The following is a 21,831-nucleotide window of genomic DNA, read 5'->3' on the forward strand; positions in this document are numbered from 1 at the left end:
GGATTCTTGGCTCCACAAATTTGGTGGATCTTGCCCTTTTTAGTCCATCAAGTTTGCAGTGGACACCTGAACTAGACATTGGACCAGTGAAATGGTGGTAGATAGTCAATGGAAGTTCCTTCAAGGGACTTGGTGTTTAAATAATAAAGACACCCTAGAGTACAGACCTAAGTACAATGGGAATATGGGAGTCAAATAATTTATCCAGGTTTTAATTGTTTTCTCGTTTATATCTCAAATATTTATTGAGCACACGTCACATATCAGGCAGTGTGCCAGCCACCAGAGATGAAGATGAATAAGGCTACAATCTCAGAATCTGTAAGACATACAGGAATATAACTTCATATTTATAAGGCAGTTGCACGCTGCCTAAGTTGTTCTATAGTTGTCCTATAATAGAGAAGAAACAAATGACAATTTCATGTCATACAAGGAGTGATTAATGGTTGGGGAAGGCCAGGGAAGACTTTAAAGGAGGTGGTCCTTCACTAGTTACCACAGACCGAAATGCGGTGAATAGTAACACTATCTATGAGTCTGCAGCTTTCTAAACTCATCTGTCTTTGCCCCTTTCTTTGATCTACCAAAGTAGTTCTATCTCCTACTTAATACGCTGACTCGTTTTTAGCATATTTGGACTTTCAGGGGTGCCAAGTTAAAAAGGAAATGAGCCTGACAGTATTTATGGAGCACGCAAAAGAAGCTATGGTCTTGCCTTGTATTTAAAATAATAGTAATAGATCCTAAAAGACACCTTAAAGAAACATAAAGTCAACTACATTGACATGATGAAGCAAAACTGCATCGTGAGGATGATTACAATGTCTTATGTACGGTTTTATCCACCATGGATTACAGAACGGATAGTGTTTAGTGCTCCACATGGAGGCAATAAACGAAGCTCGTGAATGTTCAGAAGCTTATGTCTAGAAAGTCATTTTTTTCCTAGAGACACTGCAGGCTTCATTTTTGCCAGAGATTTGATTTTAATCTTTTGTAATGAAGTAGCGTAATCAAAGGACCCTATATCGAGGCTCCTGGGTGCCTCGGTTGGCTAAGCATCCGGACTCTTGATTTCAGCTCTAGCCATGATCTCACAGTTGGTGGGATTGAGCCCTGCCTCCGGCTCTGAGCTGGCAGTGTGGAGCCTGCTTGGGATTTTCTCTCTCTCCCTCTCCCTCTCTGTCTCTGCCCCTTCCCAGCTCACATGCCCTCTCTCTCTCTCTAAACAAACATTTTTAAGAAGTACCCTATATGTAAAGTATATGCAATTTTCACTCCCAAATTTTTCAAATTAAGAGCTTAATAACAGGAGAGGAGTATATTACCAGGAATTGTAGGCCGTTTGATGACAAATTTCTCACCTGTAAAAAAAGAAGATTCTATTAAATGAGTCAGGGTGAGTCACTGAAAGAATGTGGGTGGGGCGCCTGGGTGGCTCAGTCGGTTGAGCGACCGACTTCAGCTCAGGTCATGATCTCACGGTTTGTGAGTTCGAGCCCCGGGGGTGGCTCTGTGCTGACAGCTCGGAGCCTGGAGCCTGTTTCACATTCTGTGTCTCCCTCTCTCTCTGCCCCTCCCCGACTCACGCTCTGTCTCTCTCTGTCTCAGAAATAAATAGACATTTTAAAAAAAAGAAAGAAAGAATGTGGTTCCTGGGATCAGACCAGGGTGCACACATATTTGAGGAAGAAATGTAAATGATCTGAGCTTCATTTTCTTTGTTATTGCACACAGATACATATACATAGGCCTAAGTATATACATATACATATATTCGGTGCTATAGGACAATGAAGGGTAAAGACACACATTTGTCCCTTGAATAACGCAGGGGTTAGTGACATTAACCCCCCCGTGCAGTTGAGAGTCCGTATATGACTTTTGACTCCCCCAAAACTTAACTACTAATAGTCTACTGTTGAGCAGAAGCCTTACCAATACCATTAATAGTCAATTAACACATATTTTGTATGTTATATATCATGTATTGTATTCTTACAATAAAGTAACTAAAGAAAAAAATGTTATGGGAAAAATCATGAGGCAAAGAAAATAAATGTATGGTACTGTACCGAATTTATTGAAAAACTGTGCATGTAAGTGGGCCCACACAGTTCAAACCTGTGTTGTTCAAGGGTCAACTATGTATGTAAAGATATGGCATAACACCCGACCTAATAGTGCATTCTCAACAGATGAACGTGGATAGTGATACTAACAATACTGCATTATTTTTAAATGCTTTCCCGTCATAATGTTTATGATATTGCTTAAGCACATCAGTGTTCAATGAAGTGAGAAAAACAATTCCCAAGTTGTATTAAACTCTCTCACCCTTGTATTGTTCATTATTTTTCAAATACATTATTGATTGTGACATTCATAAAATTCAAACTGAAAGCAATTTAGTGTTGATTTGGCCACCCGTGTTGGCTTAGGAATACACACCGTTGCCTCTTGTTTTCTGCTGGCCAGGTAAAGATTCTGTAAATTCTGTACTGAAGTAGAAAGGGGGAGAAGACGGGGAGAGAGCTACTCTATCTCCCAGCTGCAGCATAATTTTGAGAAGTTTCACGTTTAGAATGCTGTGTAAGTTTATTATAATGTTTCCATGTAGTTTTCAAGCTTTAAGAATTCTATGAAACATTGAAAATTTTTGTTGTAAAAAAATAGAAAAAATTTGAATAACAAGTTGTGAACATACTTACAACCGATAGTGGACTATGACTGTGTGTATTGTCCACATTTGCCTTCTTTTCCTGTAACAAAAATAGTTGTTTATTTTTCGCAGAATAATTGACACTCTGCGACATAATTGTTCTGAATTTAGCATACTCTTATGGAAGGTCATTAAAGGCTAGTTCATTACCTTAGGACTTAAAAGTAACTATATATGGGGTACCTGGGTGGCTCAGTCAGTTAAGCATCCATCAGACTCTTGATTTTGGCTCAGGTCATGATCCCAGGGTCATGGGATCAAGCCCCACATCAGGCTCTGTGCTGAGAGCTGCAGCCTGCTTGGGATTTTCTCTCTCCCTCTGCCTCTCTCTGCCCCTTCCCTACTTATTCTCTCTCTCTCTCTCTCTCTCTCTCTCTCTTTCTGAAAATAAATAAACTTAAAAAAAAGTAACTGTATTTTTTATGAAGGTCCTGCAGGTTACAGAATGAAAACCATACACATCACTTAATATATATTCATAATAACTTTTCATTATGATATGAATGTAGTAGATAACAAGCACAATCTTTGGTAAAGATTTGGTAAATCAATGGTTTTCACTGGGTGTGTTATCAGGATTATAGATAAAATCCAAAAGGAATTCAGGTGATGAAGTTCTTTGAAGTACTTAATTGAACCACAGATTCTTTACCTGTCTTAAAAAATATCTGAACTGGCCATTTGAAACATGTGTAGCAGGCTTTTTCCAGAACAATCAGTCGACCACAATTCCATAAGCCTTTTATAATTTTCCCATGATAAATGCTTATTGTTGCGTGCTGCTGAGTTTTGAGATAGATTTGTTCAGCAGCAATAACTAATAGAAAGAAAGGAAAGGTTTCACAAAGAAGGTTATATTTGAATTAGATTTTGAAGGATGATTAGGATTTTATTAGTTGGGTAGGGACCTTCGAGGCAGCGGTAACAACATGATTAGATGCGTTAAGAGATGAATGTGCATGATATTAAGTAGTACAATCAGTCTGCCGGGCTGACGTAAGCATAAGGAGTGCTACTGAAAGTAATTGAAATTCAGGTTGCACAGGTCTGTGGGGATCAGAGGAAGGAAAGGAATCAACTCTGACCCACAAGGTGGCTAGCCATCTGTTACAGATGAGAAAGCCGAAGTTTGGAGAGGACAGGTAACTGGAAACTACTTTAACTGATAGAGCATTCAATACACATCAGTGAAAAGACATGGATGTTCCCTTCAGACAAAAGGACTAGATTTTTACAGTAAGGATGCTTCTTTAAAGGACCTATAGAGAAGAACAATAATCACAAATATTTACGCGGTCATATATGCTTAAGTAGCCACGGAACAATTGTATTATATACATTGTTAATCAGGTTATTTCAGGTTATTTCATAAATGATATAAGTGAAAAATAATGACGTAACAAGAATTTTTTTTAAGAATTTGGGCCTAGGGGCACCTAGGTGGCTCAGTGGGTTGAATGTCCAACTTCAGCTCAGGTCATGATCTCTCAGTTTGTGAGTTCAAGCCCCGCCTGAGGTTCTCTGCTGTCAGCACAGAGCCCACTTTAGATCCTCTGTCCCCATCTCTCTCTTCCCCTCCCTGGCTCATGCTCTTTCTCTCTCTCTCAAAAATGAAAATAAACATTAAAAAAAGTAAATGTAAGTAAAAAGTAACACTTGAAAGTTCTATTGGAATCTCTAGAGTATATTTTTAAATGTCTTTAAGAGCAAAAGAATATCGTGTGTGTTAGTTTTCATTTACCTCAAAAGTTCATTTCTGGGACACCTGCATGGCTTAGTCCGATAAGTATCCGACTTTGGCTCAGGTCATGATCTCATGATCACACTGTTCACCATTACAGTTCGTGGGTTGGAGCCCCACATAGGGCTCTGTGCTAACAGGTCAGAGCCTGGAGCCTGCTTCTGATTCTGTGTCTCCCTCTCTCTCTGCCCCTCCCCTGCTCACGCTCTGTCTGTCAAAAATAAATAAATGTTAAAAAAAAAAGTTCATTTCCAAAAGTTGATCTACTGTACGGATCATATCCATTGAATTTTCATTTTAAAATATTATTCTGATCACGAAAGTTGGTACTTTCAATGTCCTCCTCATCTTGATGATGACATCAGAAATTATTTTGAATAACTAGCCCAGACTTGTTAATCTATTTCGAAATGACATAACTATTTTAATGTAGAAATAATGCCTTTTAGCATTTGCTTATAAATGAAATATTATCATTGGATTAAATTCTACTTCATGAATTTTCCATTTTGTTAAAACCAGCTTTCATAGGTAATCATGAAATGCAATTCCAGTAATATAAAAAATAAACCACATAAAATGAAGAATTATTCATGTTGGTTATAAATTAGGCAAAATGTTCTTTTCTAGATTGACTTTGAGACATGTTCACCTATTCAGTGGAAAGGTAGGTTTTCAAGGCAATGGGAAGAAAATAAGATATTTCAGAATGCAGAAACTTAACTGCAACCAATCTAATATGTCAAATCTTAAAACTTCAGGGAAAACAAGATCTTATATCAGATTGCCAGTGGAAATAAAGTTTAGCAAAACCACCCTTTTGCATCAAAAGAAAACCTTTGCTCAGGATACTTGGGATAAAGAGGACCAGGTATTCAAAAGAAAAGTAAATCAATTTTATATAAACCATTTGAGTAAACTCCAGAAGTATAATTTGTAGAAGGATCATGAAATAGCCATTAGAAGGCATTCAGATTATATGTTAATATCACCTTTCAAGAAAAAGTCGTAGAAAGATGGCATGGTTCTGTTGTGAATTCTCTTGGATTGTTTTTTCTGCTTATTCTCTCAATGCCTGGTTATTGTTTAACTGTTAAGAAGAGTGAGCTGTGACCTGAAGTGATCAATCTTTCTCATCTATTTAAGAAGTATTTTATAGTTGGGGCGCCTGGGTGGCTCAGTCGGTTAAGCGGCCGACTTCGGCTCAGGTCATGATTTCACGTTCCGTGAGTTCGAGCCCCGCGTCGGGCTCTGTGCTGACAGCTCAGAGCCTGGAGCCTGTTTCAGACTCTGTGTCTCCCTCTTTCTGACCCTCCCCTGTTCATGCTCTGTCTCTCTCTGTCTCAAAAATAAAAAAACGTTAAAAAATTAAAAAAAAAAAGAAGTATTTTATAGTCTACTGTGTGCCAGACACTGTTCCAGATACTAGAGAACAGTGATAAATCAAACAAATGTAATGCCCTTATGAATATACATTCTAAAGAAGGAATCAAGTAAAATAATAATAATAATGATAATAATAATAAAATAATGATAATAGTAAAATAGCATTTCAGTTGTTTTTATCATCACTATTATTATTATTAGTGGTGGGGATATTAACAATAGTAATAATAGATTTATGGAATGTCTGACTGGGACAGTGGCAAGAAATGACCTCATCTCCTATTCCACCCACTGTTGCCATTCTGATTTAGCCACACCAGTGGGTCAGCTTGTTGTTCCCTGACCATATCAAGCATGCCTTCCTGCTTTAGGGCCTTTTCACTGGCTTCTCCTTCTCCTTCAAACACTCTACCCCCAGAAATCTTCTCTCATCTGTTTCTTACACCACCTCCTCAATTAGGATTATCTTGGTCACCCTATCTTAAATAATAACTCTTACATCTTCCTACCCCAGTGCCATTACCCTTACCTTGTTCTACTTCCTTTCCCATAGCACTTACTACCTCTAATGTATTATGTAACGTATTTATTATTTTTATTTTTTATCTGTCTCCTCCTGGTAGAGTATAAGCTCTGTAACGTCAGAGATCTTTGAATTGCTTATTGGATTATTCCAAACACCTGAAACAGAACCTGATACAGAGTAGGCACTCAGTAAGTATTTATTCAGTGAGATGAGGTCAGGAAGAATTTGAGGAAAAAATGTGGAATGAGATGGCTTAAGTTTTAGCAGAAACATTGGCTGCTGCATAGAGAGTAGTTTAAAGGAATTCTAGGGATACGGCTGAAGGAGGGCCACCCCAAGGAAACAATTGCATTATCGTTAACAGGTGAAAGCATGTGATGAGAGAGTGGTAGTGATGGAGGAGGTGAGACCTGCAAGATATGTCCCACGTAAAGGTTATATTCCCTAATAAAATTATAATCAAATTTGTGGGTAAATAATACTGAAGATTGATGGTTACATCAGTAGGTGGTGAATGTTATTTAAGCACCTCAAACAACAAAGTAAGTAACCAAGACTTTAACAGCTATCACTTCCACGTATACAACATTATTTTCATTCTTTAGACTGACAATTTGAAATTAAAATATTTTTTAAAACTTAAAAATACAGACAGTGCATTTGTCTTTTCCATGAATAATCTGTGTAAGAGAGATAAAAGCACATCTTCCAAGAGTAAACATAAGGCATGTCAGTTTTTCAGTATGGTTTTGCTGGGGTTTTTTGCTGTATTTGAAATAGACTAAATTTTGTTTAAAAAAACATATGATCCTATTGTCAAAATAGCCATCAAATAATAATGTTCATCTCTTAAAAAGAATATTAGGAATATTTAGATTGATATCAGTGATTAAGCCTAGCAACACTGCCCCATTGGAAGGTACCTTCCTGAAACGGAGCCAATAACCCAGCAGCCAGCAGGAACAGCTTCTCAAAAACAAACATGACATCTCAAAGGTCACCAGAATCCTCTTTGTATTCATAGAACAGCTTCCTTAGAATCCAACCCCAGGGCTAATTTATTCTAATATGAGAAAAAATTCTAACAGGCTCATTCATGTGGCTCACCAGTCTTTGGAATGATAAAAGTCACAAAGGAGATGTACAGATGGGTTGGTTATGGGAAGTGGTCTCAGTGACCGTGGCAAAAAGAGAAAGCCATTGTTTTCGAAGGAGGAAAAGCTAAAACCATTTAAGCCCTAGCACTCTTGAGCTGTGCTGCCTTGACCATTCTTCGGCTTCTCAAAGTATTGCTGTGTAACTGCACAGGGCACTAATCCAGGTTGTTAACTAAGATCCAGACATTTTCAAATGATTCAGTTATGTTCAATATACTCGGTTTTGAAAGGCAACGGAAAGCCTAATGCATTGTAGAAAGATTTCGTTGAGAAGTAATTAAAGTTTAAATGGCCTCAGAATCAGGGAAGTTCAAACTTCAGCTATGTGAAACTTTATTAATTTTAATATCTCATTGCTTCAGGATGTCAGATAAATGAATTTTTCTGGTCCAAACCTTTCGAGTTAAAACTACGTAACTCTAACAAATGGTAAAACTCAATAGTACAGGCAGTTATGTTTACTAATGTGCTAATTTAAAAACAGAAAAATAATTGGCTACTGCTTACTGCTTCTTACATGTAAAAAAATGCATCCTCAAGAGAGTGAACAGTGACAGACTCTGAAAATTGCAGATGAAGCCACAAGTACACTTACTGTGGGAAGTATTATAGGGTCAGTGGCCTTGCTACTTTAGGCACTGCAAATATTTTGGCTTAAATTCAGACTCACACTCTGTAATTAGAAAAAACATTGTACTTTCAGGCTCCAGCCAAGCCACATATGTTTGTGTTCTGTTTTGAGGTTCTCATTGCAAATTGCACTGTGATCTTTCACATAAGGCACTATGGTAGGGATGACAGACTTCTGTTGATCTTAACAGTGGCAACAGACAAAGGACAGACTGATGGCAATACCAGCTGACTAGCTGTATTTCTTCAAGGAGTAGCTTTGGGTTACTGCATACAGGGCATTTCAGTAAAAATAAAAATACTCTCATAATAGATATTTTTTTGACTATAAAATATGATAGACATTGATTCTTTTGTTAGGATCAGTGAGATTCCCAGGAAGACCACTAAAGGTCTGCAGAGGGCTCACGAGGCTGCTGAAATTATCTGCCAAAATGTGTGTATATACATTTTACCGGGGAAAAGATTCCAAGCTTTCGTTCCACTTTCAAAGTGTCTGTGACACCCCTTTCCAAAAAAAAAAAGTTTTTAAGGAGATTAAAAGCCGCTGCTTTTGCTACACCTATAGGAAAATGCTGAGCATGTGTCCCATCAGGTTTTAAGGACAATAAAGCCTCCTCCAATTATGCCACCTCTCCTTCTGTCATGGGCTTCCAGTCACGTATTATCTAGATGGCCCAGGCTTCATATTTAGTTTAGAACAATAGATAAATCACAGGCTTTGGAAGTTGACTGCTTAGACTCAAATCCTGACTTGGCCACTAACTAGTTCAGTGAGCTCAGTTAAATTTGTTAAGTTTTCAGAGCCTCAGTTTCCTTATTTGAAAAATGGGAATAATCACAGTATCTGACTCATAGGGAGGAGGTAAGGGTTGAGAAGATCATGTAAGTGAAGTGTTAGCCCAGTTCCATACCCTAACTCTGACTGTATTATTTCATCAGTGTTACCTTTGATGAGCTTTAATGAGTACTAATAAAATCCTTAATTTTGAAAATCTGTTTTTTTAATAATACCAATTACCAGCTAATGATCTTTTCATTGCAGTTAAAAATCATGTTTTCAACTCACCTTTGTCAATTGTTAGCAATATTCAAAACTTCAGATGCCTGTATTGTGACACTTTACGTCCAAATTCATTGTTCTGCTAAAAATTTTATATATGGGCATGTTCAAATTGTGATGTCTTTTCTTTGTTTGTTTGTTTTTATCCTATAACTAAGAGAACAAATCTAGCCTGTTGATTAATGCGCCATTAAAACATTATACCAATTTTTAGGCCACAATATGAAATAGAAAAAGCATCTGGATAAACATAAATGAATGGATTGGGTTTACATGCCAAGAACTATAAAGCACATATAGTTGTCTGGGCTATTTCTCTTTCCATACAAGGATAAGAACTATAAGGAAATTAACAAATTTGTTTGAAATGTTGCTCTTTTCTTCCACAGCTCTTGTAGTGAGATTCCTGACCAAGCGCTTCATCTGGGAATATGATCCCACTCTTGGTAAGTCAAATTTTGTTTCTTCTTCCTTTCCACTCAAAGTTTATGACCCAAAAGAGACAATAACATTTTCTGTTGCAACCTTTTGAAGCACCTACCAAGTGTTTGGGAAGTGCCTTATCAAATCATGCAAAGAAGTCTGTAAAGAAGCGAGCCATGTGTCTCATGCTCTCCGTGCTTAGAACCATGCAGGATATTCATGCCTACATGAAGAAATCAGGTCAAACTGGGGACAAGAAGGGAGTGGGTACAACATGATGTCCATCTGTTGGAAATGTAGCATCGTTTTAATGGGAGAAGGATGCCACAGTGCACAGGCTAATCTGGTGTGAAAGAGAATGGCATGCTGAGGAGAGTATTACAATAAAAGAAGCCTTCTGAATGCTGATTTTGGGAAAACATAAAAGTAAACCATATTTCTCTCCAGTGAATCTGATCAAAGCCTATTTAAAAAAGAAAAAAGTGGTAGCAAAACTGGTATCTGTGGATCTTGAAAGTAGCCATAATATTGATGTATGAAGCATTCATGGTGTTTTTTAAATTGTCCAAAACATATTAGATACCTATTCAGTTATCATCTTCAAAATAATGCTGACAATCCATGGGTTCTAATTTAAGCTTCAGATTTTATTCTGCGTGAATCCTTTGAGTTTTGTTTCTGATGCTTCAAGGAGCCCAGCTGGTATTGTAAAAGTTGTTACTTTGATCCAGAGACAGGAGAGACGTACATCCATTGTTTGATTACCAGGCATAGTGTCCAGGTTGAGCTGGCCTCACTCAGAATACTGAAATGGGCAAAGAATATTCCTCTTTTTAAAGTTTCATTTTGTTTTGTTTTGGTTATCACTCCAAGCTGACATATGTTCAATTTAATTTTTTAATGTTTATTTATTTATGAGAGACAGAGAAAGAGCACAAGTGGGGGAGGGGCAGAGAGAGGGAAACAGAATCCGAAGCAGGCTCCAGGCTCTGAGTTGTCAGCACAGAGCCCGATGCGGGGCTCGAACCCACGAACCATTAAGATCATGACCTGAGCCGAAGTCAGCCGCATAGCCAACTGAGCCACCCAGGCGCCCCTACATACATATGTTCAAGTTAAAAGGCAGCCTTCTTGGGGCACCTGGGTGGTTCAGTTGGTAGGGCATCCAACTCTTGATCTCAGGGTTGTGGGTTTGAGCCCCACATTGGGCTTCCCTTTGTGCCTCCTTTCATTGATTTTATTCATTCATTCAACAAATAAGTATTAAATGCCTCCTATGTCATATATATTATATATGACATATATATATATATATATATATATATATAAAATGCCATATATATTATTCTAGGTGGTGAAGATAAACCAATAGGCAGAAAGAGAAAGCCTGTGGCTTTTTCTAAGCCTGTGGCTTTTTCTGAGCCTGTGGCTTTTTCTGAGCTAACAGTCTAGTAAAGACAGAAGAGTCAATAAACAAATAAACAATGAATAGTGATAAGCACTATGAAGGAAGACTGGACTGAGAAGGAATACAGAGTGATCTTATAGTTTACTTATTTTTTAACTTTTTAATCTATCTGGAACTTATTTTAGTGAGAAGTACACACTGAAGATCCAACAATCTTTCCAAATAGTTGACAAACTTTCCTACTATTGTTTACTAAATGGTCCCCACCTTTCCCCACTACTTTCAAAGCTGTTTTTGTTTTTTTTTTTAATACACTGTATTATTTACACTAGGCTGCAGTTCTAGATTTGCTTTTCATGTCTATCTCCAGTACCGCACTCTTGATAACTGTATGCTTTTTAGCACATTGTGACACACAGGAGGGAAAATCTTCTCTCTTTAACTTTCTACAAAATTATCTTGGCCAGTATTTCTAGTTTATTCTTCCAGGCCAATTTTAAAAACTCTGTCATAACATGACATGATTTTGATTAGAATTGCATTAAAACTATAAATTACTTTGAGAAGAGTCACATCCTTATGGGATTCAGGGTTTGTTTGTTTTTTTTTTTAATCTAATAGCATGCCTCTACATTTATTAATCTTTACTTCTCTGTTTTTGCTATTAGTTTTTAAACATCAATAATTTTTAAAATGTTTTGGATATAGCCACAATCTAATCTTAAGAGGATGTATTTGGATCAAGAACACACTTGGTTTTAAAATATCAAACAACTGTGTATTGTTTGTCCCACGTAAGTAAATGCTTACTCTTATATTTTTATCACTTATATAATTTCTACAAAGATTGTGGTTCGGAGACTCTTAATGGCTATGGGAGTTCAGTAGAAAAATACTAATCTTATTTACCAATCCCAGTGTATCTCAACAAAAGATGAAGCTTATGAAAAATGATCTCATACATTTTTTTACCTCTCTGAATATGTTCTAGTAACTAATGTTACTATTTTACATTAGTCTTAGGTGAACCATTTTCCCTTTTCTTTTATTCATTCTGAAAAACAACTGCTGTTAATAGAAATCTGCCTGTATCAGTTATTTATAATGCAGACTTCCTTCAGTAAGAACAATGAAACTTTATTGAGTGACCTTGTACTGTACTGTTCAGAAAGGATTTCAGCTGCTAAGCAACAAAGCGTTGATCAGACTTCGGGAGTACCAGGCATATGACTCACTCCCAGGTGAGAGTTTTATGAACTCACCCTGGAAACTGATGTGTGTGTGTGTGTGTGCATGTGTGTGTATTTGTGTACTAGAAGTCCCCAGTGTTCTAGCTAACAGGAGCCCCCCATCTATTTGATTCAAGATGAATCAAGCACGTCCTGGACTTCACTACATTTTGTCATAGAGTTTCAAAACCACCACCAAAAAGGGAAAGCTACCGTTAAAAAGCAAAGTGGCATATCTGTAAAAACCAGTCTTGAATTCTGAATTCAGAGCCTTCCTCAAAACCATGGGGTATAACACTGTATGTTAATTATATTTCAATAAGAGAAAGAAAGGGAAAACATGTTTAATAGTGCAATTTTTTCCACCTGTAACAGAATTATTGCCCCATGAGAAGCTGAAGACTATGAACACCATTCCACATATTAACCCAGTTGGAATAATATCTACTGCTCTGAAGTAAATCTGTGAAGAATAGATTTGCTAGTACACTAGCAAATGAGTCCCAGACTTTTAGATATCAGTAGGCTTTGCTTTTTGTTTTTTTAATTGTTTTTAATATTTATTTATTTTTGAAGGAGAAAGAGACAGAGTGTGAGTGGAAGAGGGGCAGAGAGAGAGAGAAAGAGAGAGAGACAGAATCCGAAGCAGACTCCAAGCTCTGAGCTGGCAGCACAGAACCCGACACGGGCTTGAACCCATGAACTGCCAGATCATGACCTGCGCCGAAGGCGGATGCTTAACCGATTGAGCCACCCAGGCACCCCACTTTTTGTTTTTTAAGGAGAAGGATTTTCACAGGAACTCCAATTAGGGATGCAAGCAAGGCTCAGAGGGTGAGAGAGAACTAAACCCGGATTCTATTTGCACTTGCATTTCATAGAAGCAGTGAATACCTTTAACATCCAATTTTTTTTGGAGGATATAACCTAAGAAATTTAGTTTTCCTTAATTTTTTTTTTTTATTTCACTGTGGGATCAGTGAAATCTTTGTCAGAGACCAGAGCTGGCTTAGGAATAGCATTTGAAAACCAGCACTGCAGCCTGTGAGATTTGGGACTTGCATCATCTGACCAGGAAAAACCCTGATGGTGGTGAGTGTAATATTCTAGTTGTAGAACAACAGGGTCCATGTTCTGATTAGATCCCCAGCAAGAACTGAATCCCTACTTCTGAGAGTCGTATTACCCTCTGAGAGTGTTGATCATGCCAGAGAATACGGTAAAGGCTGAGATGGTGTGTATAGGTGTGTGTGTGTGTGTGTGTGTGTGTGTGTGTGTGTGTGTGTTGGGGTGTTTGGAGAGGAAGAGAGACTATTCGTCAGCACTTACCGCTACTACTACTGTATTGGAGGCACCCTACTCCATTTGAATGGATTACAGGGCTCTCTGTGTCATTAGTAAAGGCTCAGACGGGAATGAGGGTAGGAATTGGCAGTCAGATCCATTGGCACTTTGATTTTGTGATTGGTTCTTCCTTCCTGCACTCCACTACCCTCTGTTTGGAAAGGCTTATCCAAGAGAGAGGCACACCCGGAACAAATTTACTCAACTGGATACTAAGGCAGAGGTGCTTAGCCGACTCATGGAACTATTTAATATCGGCTCAGCAAGGAACTTAAAGATCATCGTTTGACAAATAAGGAAACAAGGCCAGTGAAGTAAATTTATCCAAGATTATGTGGCTAGTTTGTGGTTAGACCAGTAATAGAACTCAGGTCAAATAATGGAACTCAAGTCAGTACAATTTCCATTGTAGTATAAATCAAAACATTACTAAATGCTGTTGTTACTGTGCTGGCTACACGTCCATCTTAATACGTTGAAATTTGCAAAAAGCTAAATTGGTAAAAGGATTAACCATACACGACGTCCCTCTGAGCATTAATTTCTCTTAGAATATACAAAATATATTTTGATTTATAAAAATGTTACTGAATGCAGTTCATATACAATGAAACTCAGATATAATTTTTAATATGCCTAATTTCATCTTGAAACTAATAATTGGTGTTATAGTATATGATATTTTGGTTCATTTAGATATATGCCTTAAATAATCTAACCCCCCTTCCCTTTAAAAGGGAAAAAAAGACTCGGGGTGCCTGGGTGGCTCAGTTGGTTGAGCTTCTGACTCTTGATTTAGGTTCAGGTCATGCTCCCAGAGTCATAGGATCAAGCCCCAAGTCAGACTCCACACGAGGTGTGGAACCTGTTTAAGATTCTCTCTGTCCCTTTCCCTCTGCCCCCCTGCTCTCTGTGTGCACACACGCACACACACTCTCTCTCTCAAAGAAAAAAGAAAAAGAAAGAAAAGAAAAAAAGACTCAAAATTACATTTTAAGTTAATATGAACAAAATGAAAAGTGTGTCCAACCTCCACACAGATACACGTTGTCTCTTACGTTTTAAAATGCATAGTGGAGTTTAATTCCAAAAAGTGCTCAGTACATTTTCTAGAATTATATCTTCATTGCAGTTAGCACACAGATGTACATTTCGCCTGTGTGGGCTATACTTCCGCTGTTTACGTGAAGATATGTGTTCTAATGAGAGAAGAGACTTAAAGAGAGAAGGCTCAAAATGGCATAAAACCAGTATTCAGCTTAGATGAAATCACTGCCGCTCCCCGCTGCTGTGTCTGTGACAGACATTCCCTCATTTCCTGCATTTCATCACTTTCGTTTTAGCTAACAAACAGCCAAAGAATCGCACAGCTCCATACAATTTTCATTATATTTTATTTCCCCCCTACTGTGGCCTTCTGTGGTTGAAACACATATCCTATTTATCATGGAAGCAACAGAGAAAAATGTCCCTGTCTGTCAGGCAATTTATGGTGTAAGGAGATGGAAGAGGGCCCAGAACTCTGTTTTCCAGGCCCCAGGGTGGATGCCAGCCCTTTTAAAAAGGAAGGTAGCACAAAGGCCACCACTGAACAGTAGCAGGAGAGACAGAAAGGACATAGATCCTAACATGCATGCTGCTGTCTGGGCCTCTCTTCCTCAAGCTGGAGCACTGAAGATGCAAAAGAAAAATCATTGAGAGAAGATTCATACATGAGTAGTTGCTGTAAATGGTGTTTTTTATAATTTTTTACTATTTATTTATTTGAGAGAGAGAGAGAGAGAGAGAGAAAGAGAGAGAGAAAGAAAGCAGGGGAGGGGCAGGGAGAGAGGGAGATACAGAATTCAAAGCAAGCTCCAGACTGAGCTCTCACCACAGAGCCCACCGGAGGCTTGAACTCGCAAACCTCAAGATTGTGACCTGAGCCAAAGACTGCCGCTTAACCCACTGAGCCACCCACATGCTCCTGTAAATGGTATTTTAGAGCAGTAAATTATACAAAAGAATAACCTCCCATTTAACATAAAGAGTAGGGGGATGAAATGTTCTAGAATTGAGAACCATTGTCCATACCACGTATGGATTACCTATTCTAAGAGAATAATAATGCTGCAAAATAGGCTTATTAAAATATATTAAGTATAACCTCACTTTTTTGAGAGAGAGAGGGAGAGAGCGCACGCACTTGAGCAGGGGAGGGGCAGAGAGAGAGAATCTTAAACAGGCTCCACACTCAACACTCAGGGCTCCATCTCACAACCATGAGATTATGACCTGAGCTGAAATCAAGACTCTGATGCTCAACAGACACCCAGGCACCCCAAACATAACCTCACTTTAAAATTTTACTATTCAGGGGCGCCTGGGTGGCTCAGTCTGTTAAGCATCCGACTTCGGCTCAGCTCATGATCTCACGGTTCATGAGTTTGAGCCCCGCAAAAGGCTCTGTGCTGACAGCTCAAAGCCTGGAACCTGCTTCAGATTCTGTGTCTCCCTCTGTCTCTGCCTTTCCCCTGCTCACACTCTGTCTGTCTTTCAAAAATAAATAAATATTTTTAAAAATTTGCAATATACTGTTCAGAAAAGACTTCAGTTATGTGCCATGCCTATGGCAATGATCATGACACAGGCTGATGGAGGTAGAAGGCTAGGTTTTGCCACTTAGTTAAGCCTCCTTTCTGCAGTTTGTATTTTTAGGTAGGACAATATATTTGTAGCAAAGTAGCAAAAAACTGTGGTCCCAAAAGAACTGTAAAATAGTTGATGAGATAGAGAAATGAAAGTCAGAAAAATGAGATAGGAACAAATAAATAAAAGGACTGGCTCACTGGGTACCTCGTTGAGAGAGAAACCTGCAGGTTTATTTGGTTGGTTGGTCGATTGGTTGGCGAATTGGATAGTTGAGGTGTAAAGAATTAAATTAATCATACTGCTCTATACATGTGCTTGTGAAGCCTTTATATTATTTATATTATGTTTACATAATTATATCGTATATATTAGGTATTATTATATTTCTATTATTATCTTTATTATTTATATTATTTCACTTTCTTTTTCTGGCATTCCCATTTGACACCATTGCCCTCCTCTTTCCCATAGGTATATAATCTAATATGTTTGACACTTTACATAGTGGTAGAGGCCGAATTCCAAAGGCAGTCTTCCTGAGTTTCAAGGCCAATGCTACCACTTACTTACCACTTATCCCTGTGTGACCTTTGACAAGTTATTAAATGTTGTTGTGCCTCAGTATCCTTGTGTAAAATGGAGGTAACAGTAATACCTACCACAGAGATATTTGTGAAGATTAAATGAATTAATATGAGTAAAACATTAGAACAATTCATGTTCAAATGGCAAGCAGTATGTACTAAGTATTACATATTTTTTGAAAAAGGTATTTTTTGTGTGTATCCATATACTTTAAATTTATATAAATTTCATTGTGCTATATAGATCTTCCTATAATGGTAATCATGTGATTCTTTCTTCTAGTGCTTTTTTTTTCCCCCTTTAGTGCTTCAATGTATTACATTGCATGGATAGAAACAATACCCAAATTTTGGGGCGCCTGGGTGGCTCAGTCGGTTAAGCATCCGACTTTGGCTCAGGTCATGATCTCACAGTCTGTGAGTTCGAGCCCCGCATCAGGCTCTGTGCTGACATCTCAGAACCTGGATCCTACTTCAGATTCTGTGTCTCCCTCTCTCTCTGCCCCTCCTCTGCTCACGCTCTGTCTCTTTCTCTCTCTCAAAAATAAACATTAAAAAAATTTTAAAAAAACCTCTCCAAATTATGGAAAGAGCCCAAATTTCCATCAACTGATGAATGGATAAAGAAGAGGTTGTATGTATATACAATGAAATATTACTCAGACATAAAAAAGAATGGAATCTTACCATTTGCCAGAACGTGGATGGAGCTAGAGTATCATGCTAAGCGAAAAAAGTCAATCAGGGAAAGACAGATACTATATGATCTCACTCATATGTGGAATTTTAGCAACAAAACAAATGATGATGGGGGCGGAAGGGGTAGAGAGGCAAACCAAGAAATAGACTCTTAACTATAGAGAACAAACTGATGGTTAGCGGGGGGGGGGGGGGGGGGGGGCGGTGGGTGGTGGGATGGGTGAAATAGGTGACGGGGATTGAGGAGTCCGCTTATGATGAGCACCAGGTGTATAACTAACTGGTTAAATAAAAACTGAAAAAAATTGCACTGATAGATTTTCAACACCCTGCATTTTTGAAATTAACTGATCAGTGATATACTTTTCTTATTACCCTGTTAGATTCCATTGGATAATATTTTATTTAGAATTCATGACTCTAGGGTGTCTGGGTGGCTCATCAAACTCTTGATCCCGGCTTGGGTCATGATCTCATGGTTTGTGGGATTGAGCCCTGCATCAGGCTCTGCGCTGACAGCATGGACCCTGCTTGGGATTCTCTCTCTCTCTCTCTCTCTCTCTCTCTCTGTGCCCCTACCCTGCTCTTGCTCTCTGTCTTTATCTCTGTCTCTGTCTTTCTCTCAAAAAATAAACTTAAAAAAAAAAAACGTAAAAAAATTTATGAATCAACGTTCAAGAATGAAGTGAACCTATGATTTTATTTTATTTTTTCTCTTATTACTCTTGTAATACTTGTTAGAGCCAGCATATGCCCCATAAAAGGAATTGGATAGATATCCTTTTCTATTTTCTAGAACAACTTGTTTAATGTTTCTAGAAATCTCCTTTAAAACCAATTGGATGCAGTTGCTTTTCATGATTAGAAGAGATCTACAATTAACGTCTAAATTGTTTACTGGTTATTGATCAACTTAAGTGCTGTAGTTCTCAGTGCACCCACCAGTGCATCTTTTAATCCAAGAATTTATCAGGGTTTGAAATGTGTTGGTATACAGTTCATAATATTATTGTATTTTCATTTCATCAGAATATGTAGTTATTTCTTCCTTTATGCCAAATTTTGCTTGATTACTCCTTCTCTTTCAATTTACTAGTCAGTATTGCCACATTTTTTTATCTCTACTCCCCCCCTCTTTTTTTAATCCTTTCAAGCCTCATGCTTTGGTTTGTTAACCTTGTGTAATTTTTTCTTCTGCACTTTTTTCTCTTTTATTTCTTTCCTCATATTTTCTTGGATTTATTCTATATTCCTCTTCTGATATGTTGAGTTGACTACTTAACTCACTTTTTTCCTATTCTTATTTATTGATGTCATCTTCGGGAGTAAGACAACTACATTAGCTCATTCAAATATGCCTCTTGTCTCTCTCCAGCCCTCACACCCTGATATATTGGTATCATCTAGAATAGTAGTTCTCAATTACTTTCAATGTGGTTTTATTCCTTTGTTTTACTCCATTGGGACCTTGAATTCAGTTTTACTGGTGAGAAGTCTAATATCAATCTGAGTCAAGTCCTTTTGTAAATGATGTGCCTTTTTTCTCTAGATCCTTTAAAATTTTTCTGTATCATTGATATCCCTAAATTTTTCTATAATTGTTTTATATATGGGGCTTTTCCTCTTGTGTGCCCTTTTTGTCCTTTTGAACTGAATTGTTCAATGTCTTTTATCTTAGAAATTCTCAGATATTACAGCCTCATATATGTTTACCCCCATCCCCCACCCCCCATATGTTTTATTCTCTTTGAGGCTCATTTTATAAGAGGTAATAACATGTCTAGATCTATTATCCATCACTCTTATATTTTAACTTTACATTTTTCTTCTTCTTATCATTTACTGATATCTTCTGGAAGAGTTCCCCAACCTGGCCTTCGGCTCAGTCAAACATTTGTTGACTTCATTATTTCAACTGTTCTAGTTTTCATACAGAGCAGCACCAGGTGGTATTTATTTTAATCTCTGGTGTAAATTTCATGTGGTGAAAGGCACACTCAGACCACCCAAAGTTCTCACTTCTCCTAACTTCTCCTCATCCCAGTAGAGCTTGGGGACCAACCATTCTGATATTAACCTACCAGCCTTCAGCTGGTACTGAGCTGTTATTTTTCTACCTTGAAGAGGTAATAAGAACAAGAGAACTCTGCTTTCTTGTGTCTCCATCCCTGTGGCCCAGCCTTCCTCTGCTCTCCTCACAACCCCCAAATGTGGGGTCCAATCTCCTTCTACTGCCACAAGGGTTTTTCATAGCTTTAAATGGTAATTTTTTACATGGATGGCTATCCACATCCTCTAATGTCTATCGCATTGTCAGGGTTGAGGTCTTGAAAGAAATGAACAGCTCCTGCTTTTATGTCATCTTGTCAGGAACAGTAATTAAAAGTGATTTCCAGAAACTGGATTTTAGGAGTATCAAGACAGAATGTGTTTTGTGGGAATCACCTTCTCAGTCTAGGATGTGGAAGCCTTATTTTAGGAGGAGGAGATCATCAGAAAGCTGAGCTGATAAAAGAATAGAGTGAGTGAAGAGACAAAGAGATTCTCCCATGCTATACCATGAAAGTCTGTGGCTCCCTGATGAGACTCTATACTTCCAGGATCTTAAAGAGTGCAGAAGTGGCACATTCTTAGACATCCATCCTCTCCTTCCAGGATGCACATTTCCTTATGCCAAATAGACATACTTCTGTGACTAAAGGTCGAATTAAATCATGCACTTATTTACTTTTTTATCTTCTTCTTTTTTTTTTCTGTTCATTCCCTCAGAATCAACCTACCGACACCAAGCAAACATTGATGATGAAGTTGTCACCATGGAGATACTAGATACTGCTGGTCAGGTGAATAAAGGGTTCAGCTAAAATGTTTTCTGTATTAAATAAAAATGATACATGTATGTGCATTCTATAAACAAAATTAAGATATTTTCCTACAATTAACTAATGATGCCTAAAGACTTTTTTCTTTAATTATCTAGTTATTTGTATATTAACATATTTGCAACAGCTTGTGTATGCATCCTTATATAAATTGCCCAGTACTTCAGGGGTTGGGGGAGGTTGAAAATAACATTCACATGACGTCATCCAGAATAGAATTACCAACATATATTTTCGGGGGATGGCAAGATATTAATAGATTCATGGTTCAGTGTTTGAAATGCTCTGATAGAGTGAAGCAGATATTTTTACTGGAGTAGTTCTCAGAGCCTTTAGTATGCCTTAGCGTATGATGAATCCTTAAGAGTTTCGGTAGCTATTCTGTTCCAAACTTATATAACCTCCAAATATTTTTTCAGAATACTTTATTTTGGGAATCTCTCCTGTAATATTCTTTCCAGACCTCACCATATCCTATTGAAAATTTGAGCCACATAATTGAATAATAATAATCCATTAAAAAGGAAGCTAATATAAATTTTCTCTGATGTCCGTATGTTCTGAGATTACAAATGGGTTCATAGGATAGGTATCGTTCCCAAGAATAAGAATGACCACTAAGAATGAAAATTAGGAAGCTGACGTATTCCATGGTGCTTCATCAGTGACCTATGACCCAAAGAAGACTTGAATTAAACTGTTTAATCCAAGAAATGTTCTTGTAACTAGCTATACACTTTTCTTTCTCACCATCACCTCCTTTTTATGTTTTCCCTTCCACCCAGCCCTGATTCTAGAAAGAGGCGACAGGGAATTACATGCCTGCAAAGGTTATTTGAGCCCATGAGGGCAATGCATTTTCAAATCATACGTGCTACTTTCCTAAGAAGGGGTGATCATCCCCTTAGAAAACGACTTGAAATGAATTTCTATCATTATTGGGACTTTATAATATTTCTGCGGTGTTAAGATAGAAAGAAAAAAAAAAGCCCAAAGCCCCTAGCTTTGAGTTTGACTTTCTATCCATTTGTTCACTGTTTTTCTGTCCCCGGTGCCTAATTGTCTATAAGCCGAAGACAAAGAGATTAAAGCAAAAAACAAAATCAAAACCATTCACTAAGCTGTGCCTCTAAATCTGATCTCTATAGGGTGGGGTAATGTCTGCTTGTCTGTTACCTATTTGCCAATTCTTTGTGATGAAAAGCCTTAGAGGCAGTGTGTTCAACTAAGATAATTTCTTTATAGTTCTTGTAATTATGGATTTAATGATATGGCAAGAAGAAAATTAGAAGCAGAAAGTTAAAGGTCTATGCAGTTAAGAACGTTTTTAGTTCCCCAACATATCTTGCTATGAGTAAGTAATGCTTCTATTCCAAAGTGATTGGAGTAGAAGGTAAGCTTGT

The 21,831-nt window shown here is 37.8% G+C and overlaps 1 protein-coding gene across 1 annotated transcript in view; it reads left to right on the plus strand.

The window, feature by feature from the left end:
• Positions 1–21,831, plus strand: part of RERG (RAS like estrogen regulated growth inhibitor) — a 116,476-nt gene that overhangs the window by 92,782 nt on the left and 1,863 nt on the right. The window contains exons 3-4 of the mRNA XM_019452078.2: positions 9,618–9,674; positions 20,316–20,389. Coding sequence (XP_019307623.1) covers positions 9,618–9,674; positions 20,316–20,389 — 131 coding nt within the window. The remainder of the gene's footprint in view (positions 1–9,617; positions 9,675–20,315; positions 20,390–21,831) is intronic.

This window comes from Panthera pardus, unplaced genomic scaffold (genome assembly GCF_024362965.1).
Source record: "Panthera pardus isolate Hobbes unplaced genomic scaffold, ASM2436296v1 HiC_scaffold_6, whole genome shotgun sequence".
Taxonomy (NCBI): Eukaryota; Metazoa; Chordata; class Mammalia; order Carnivora; family Felidae; genus Panthera; species Panthera pardus.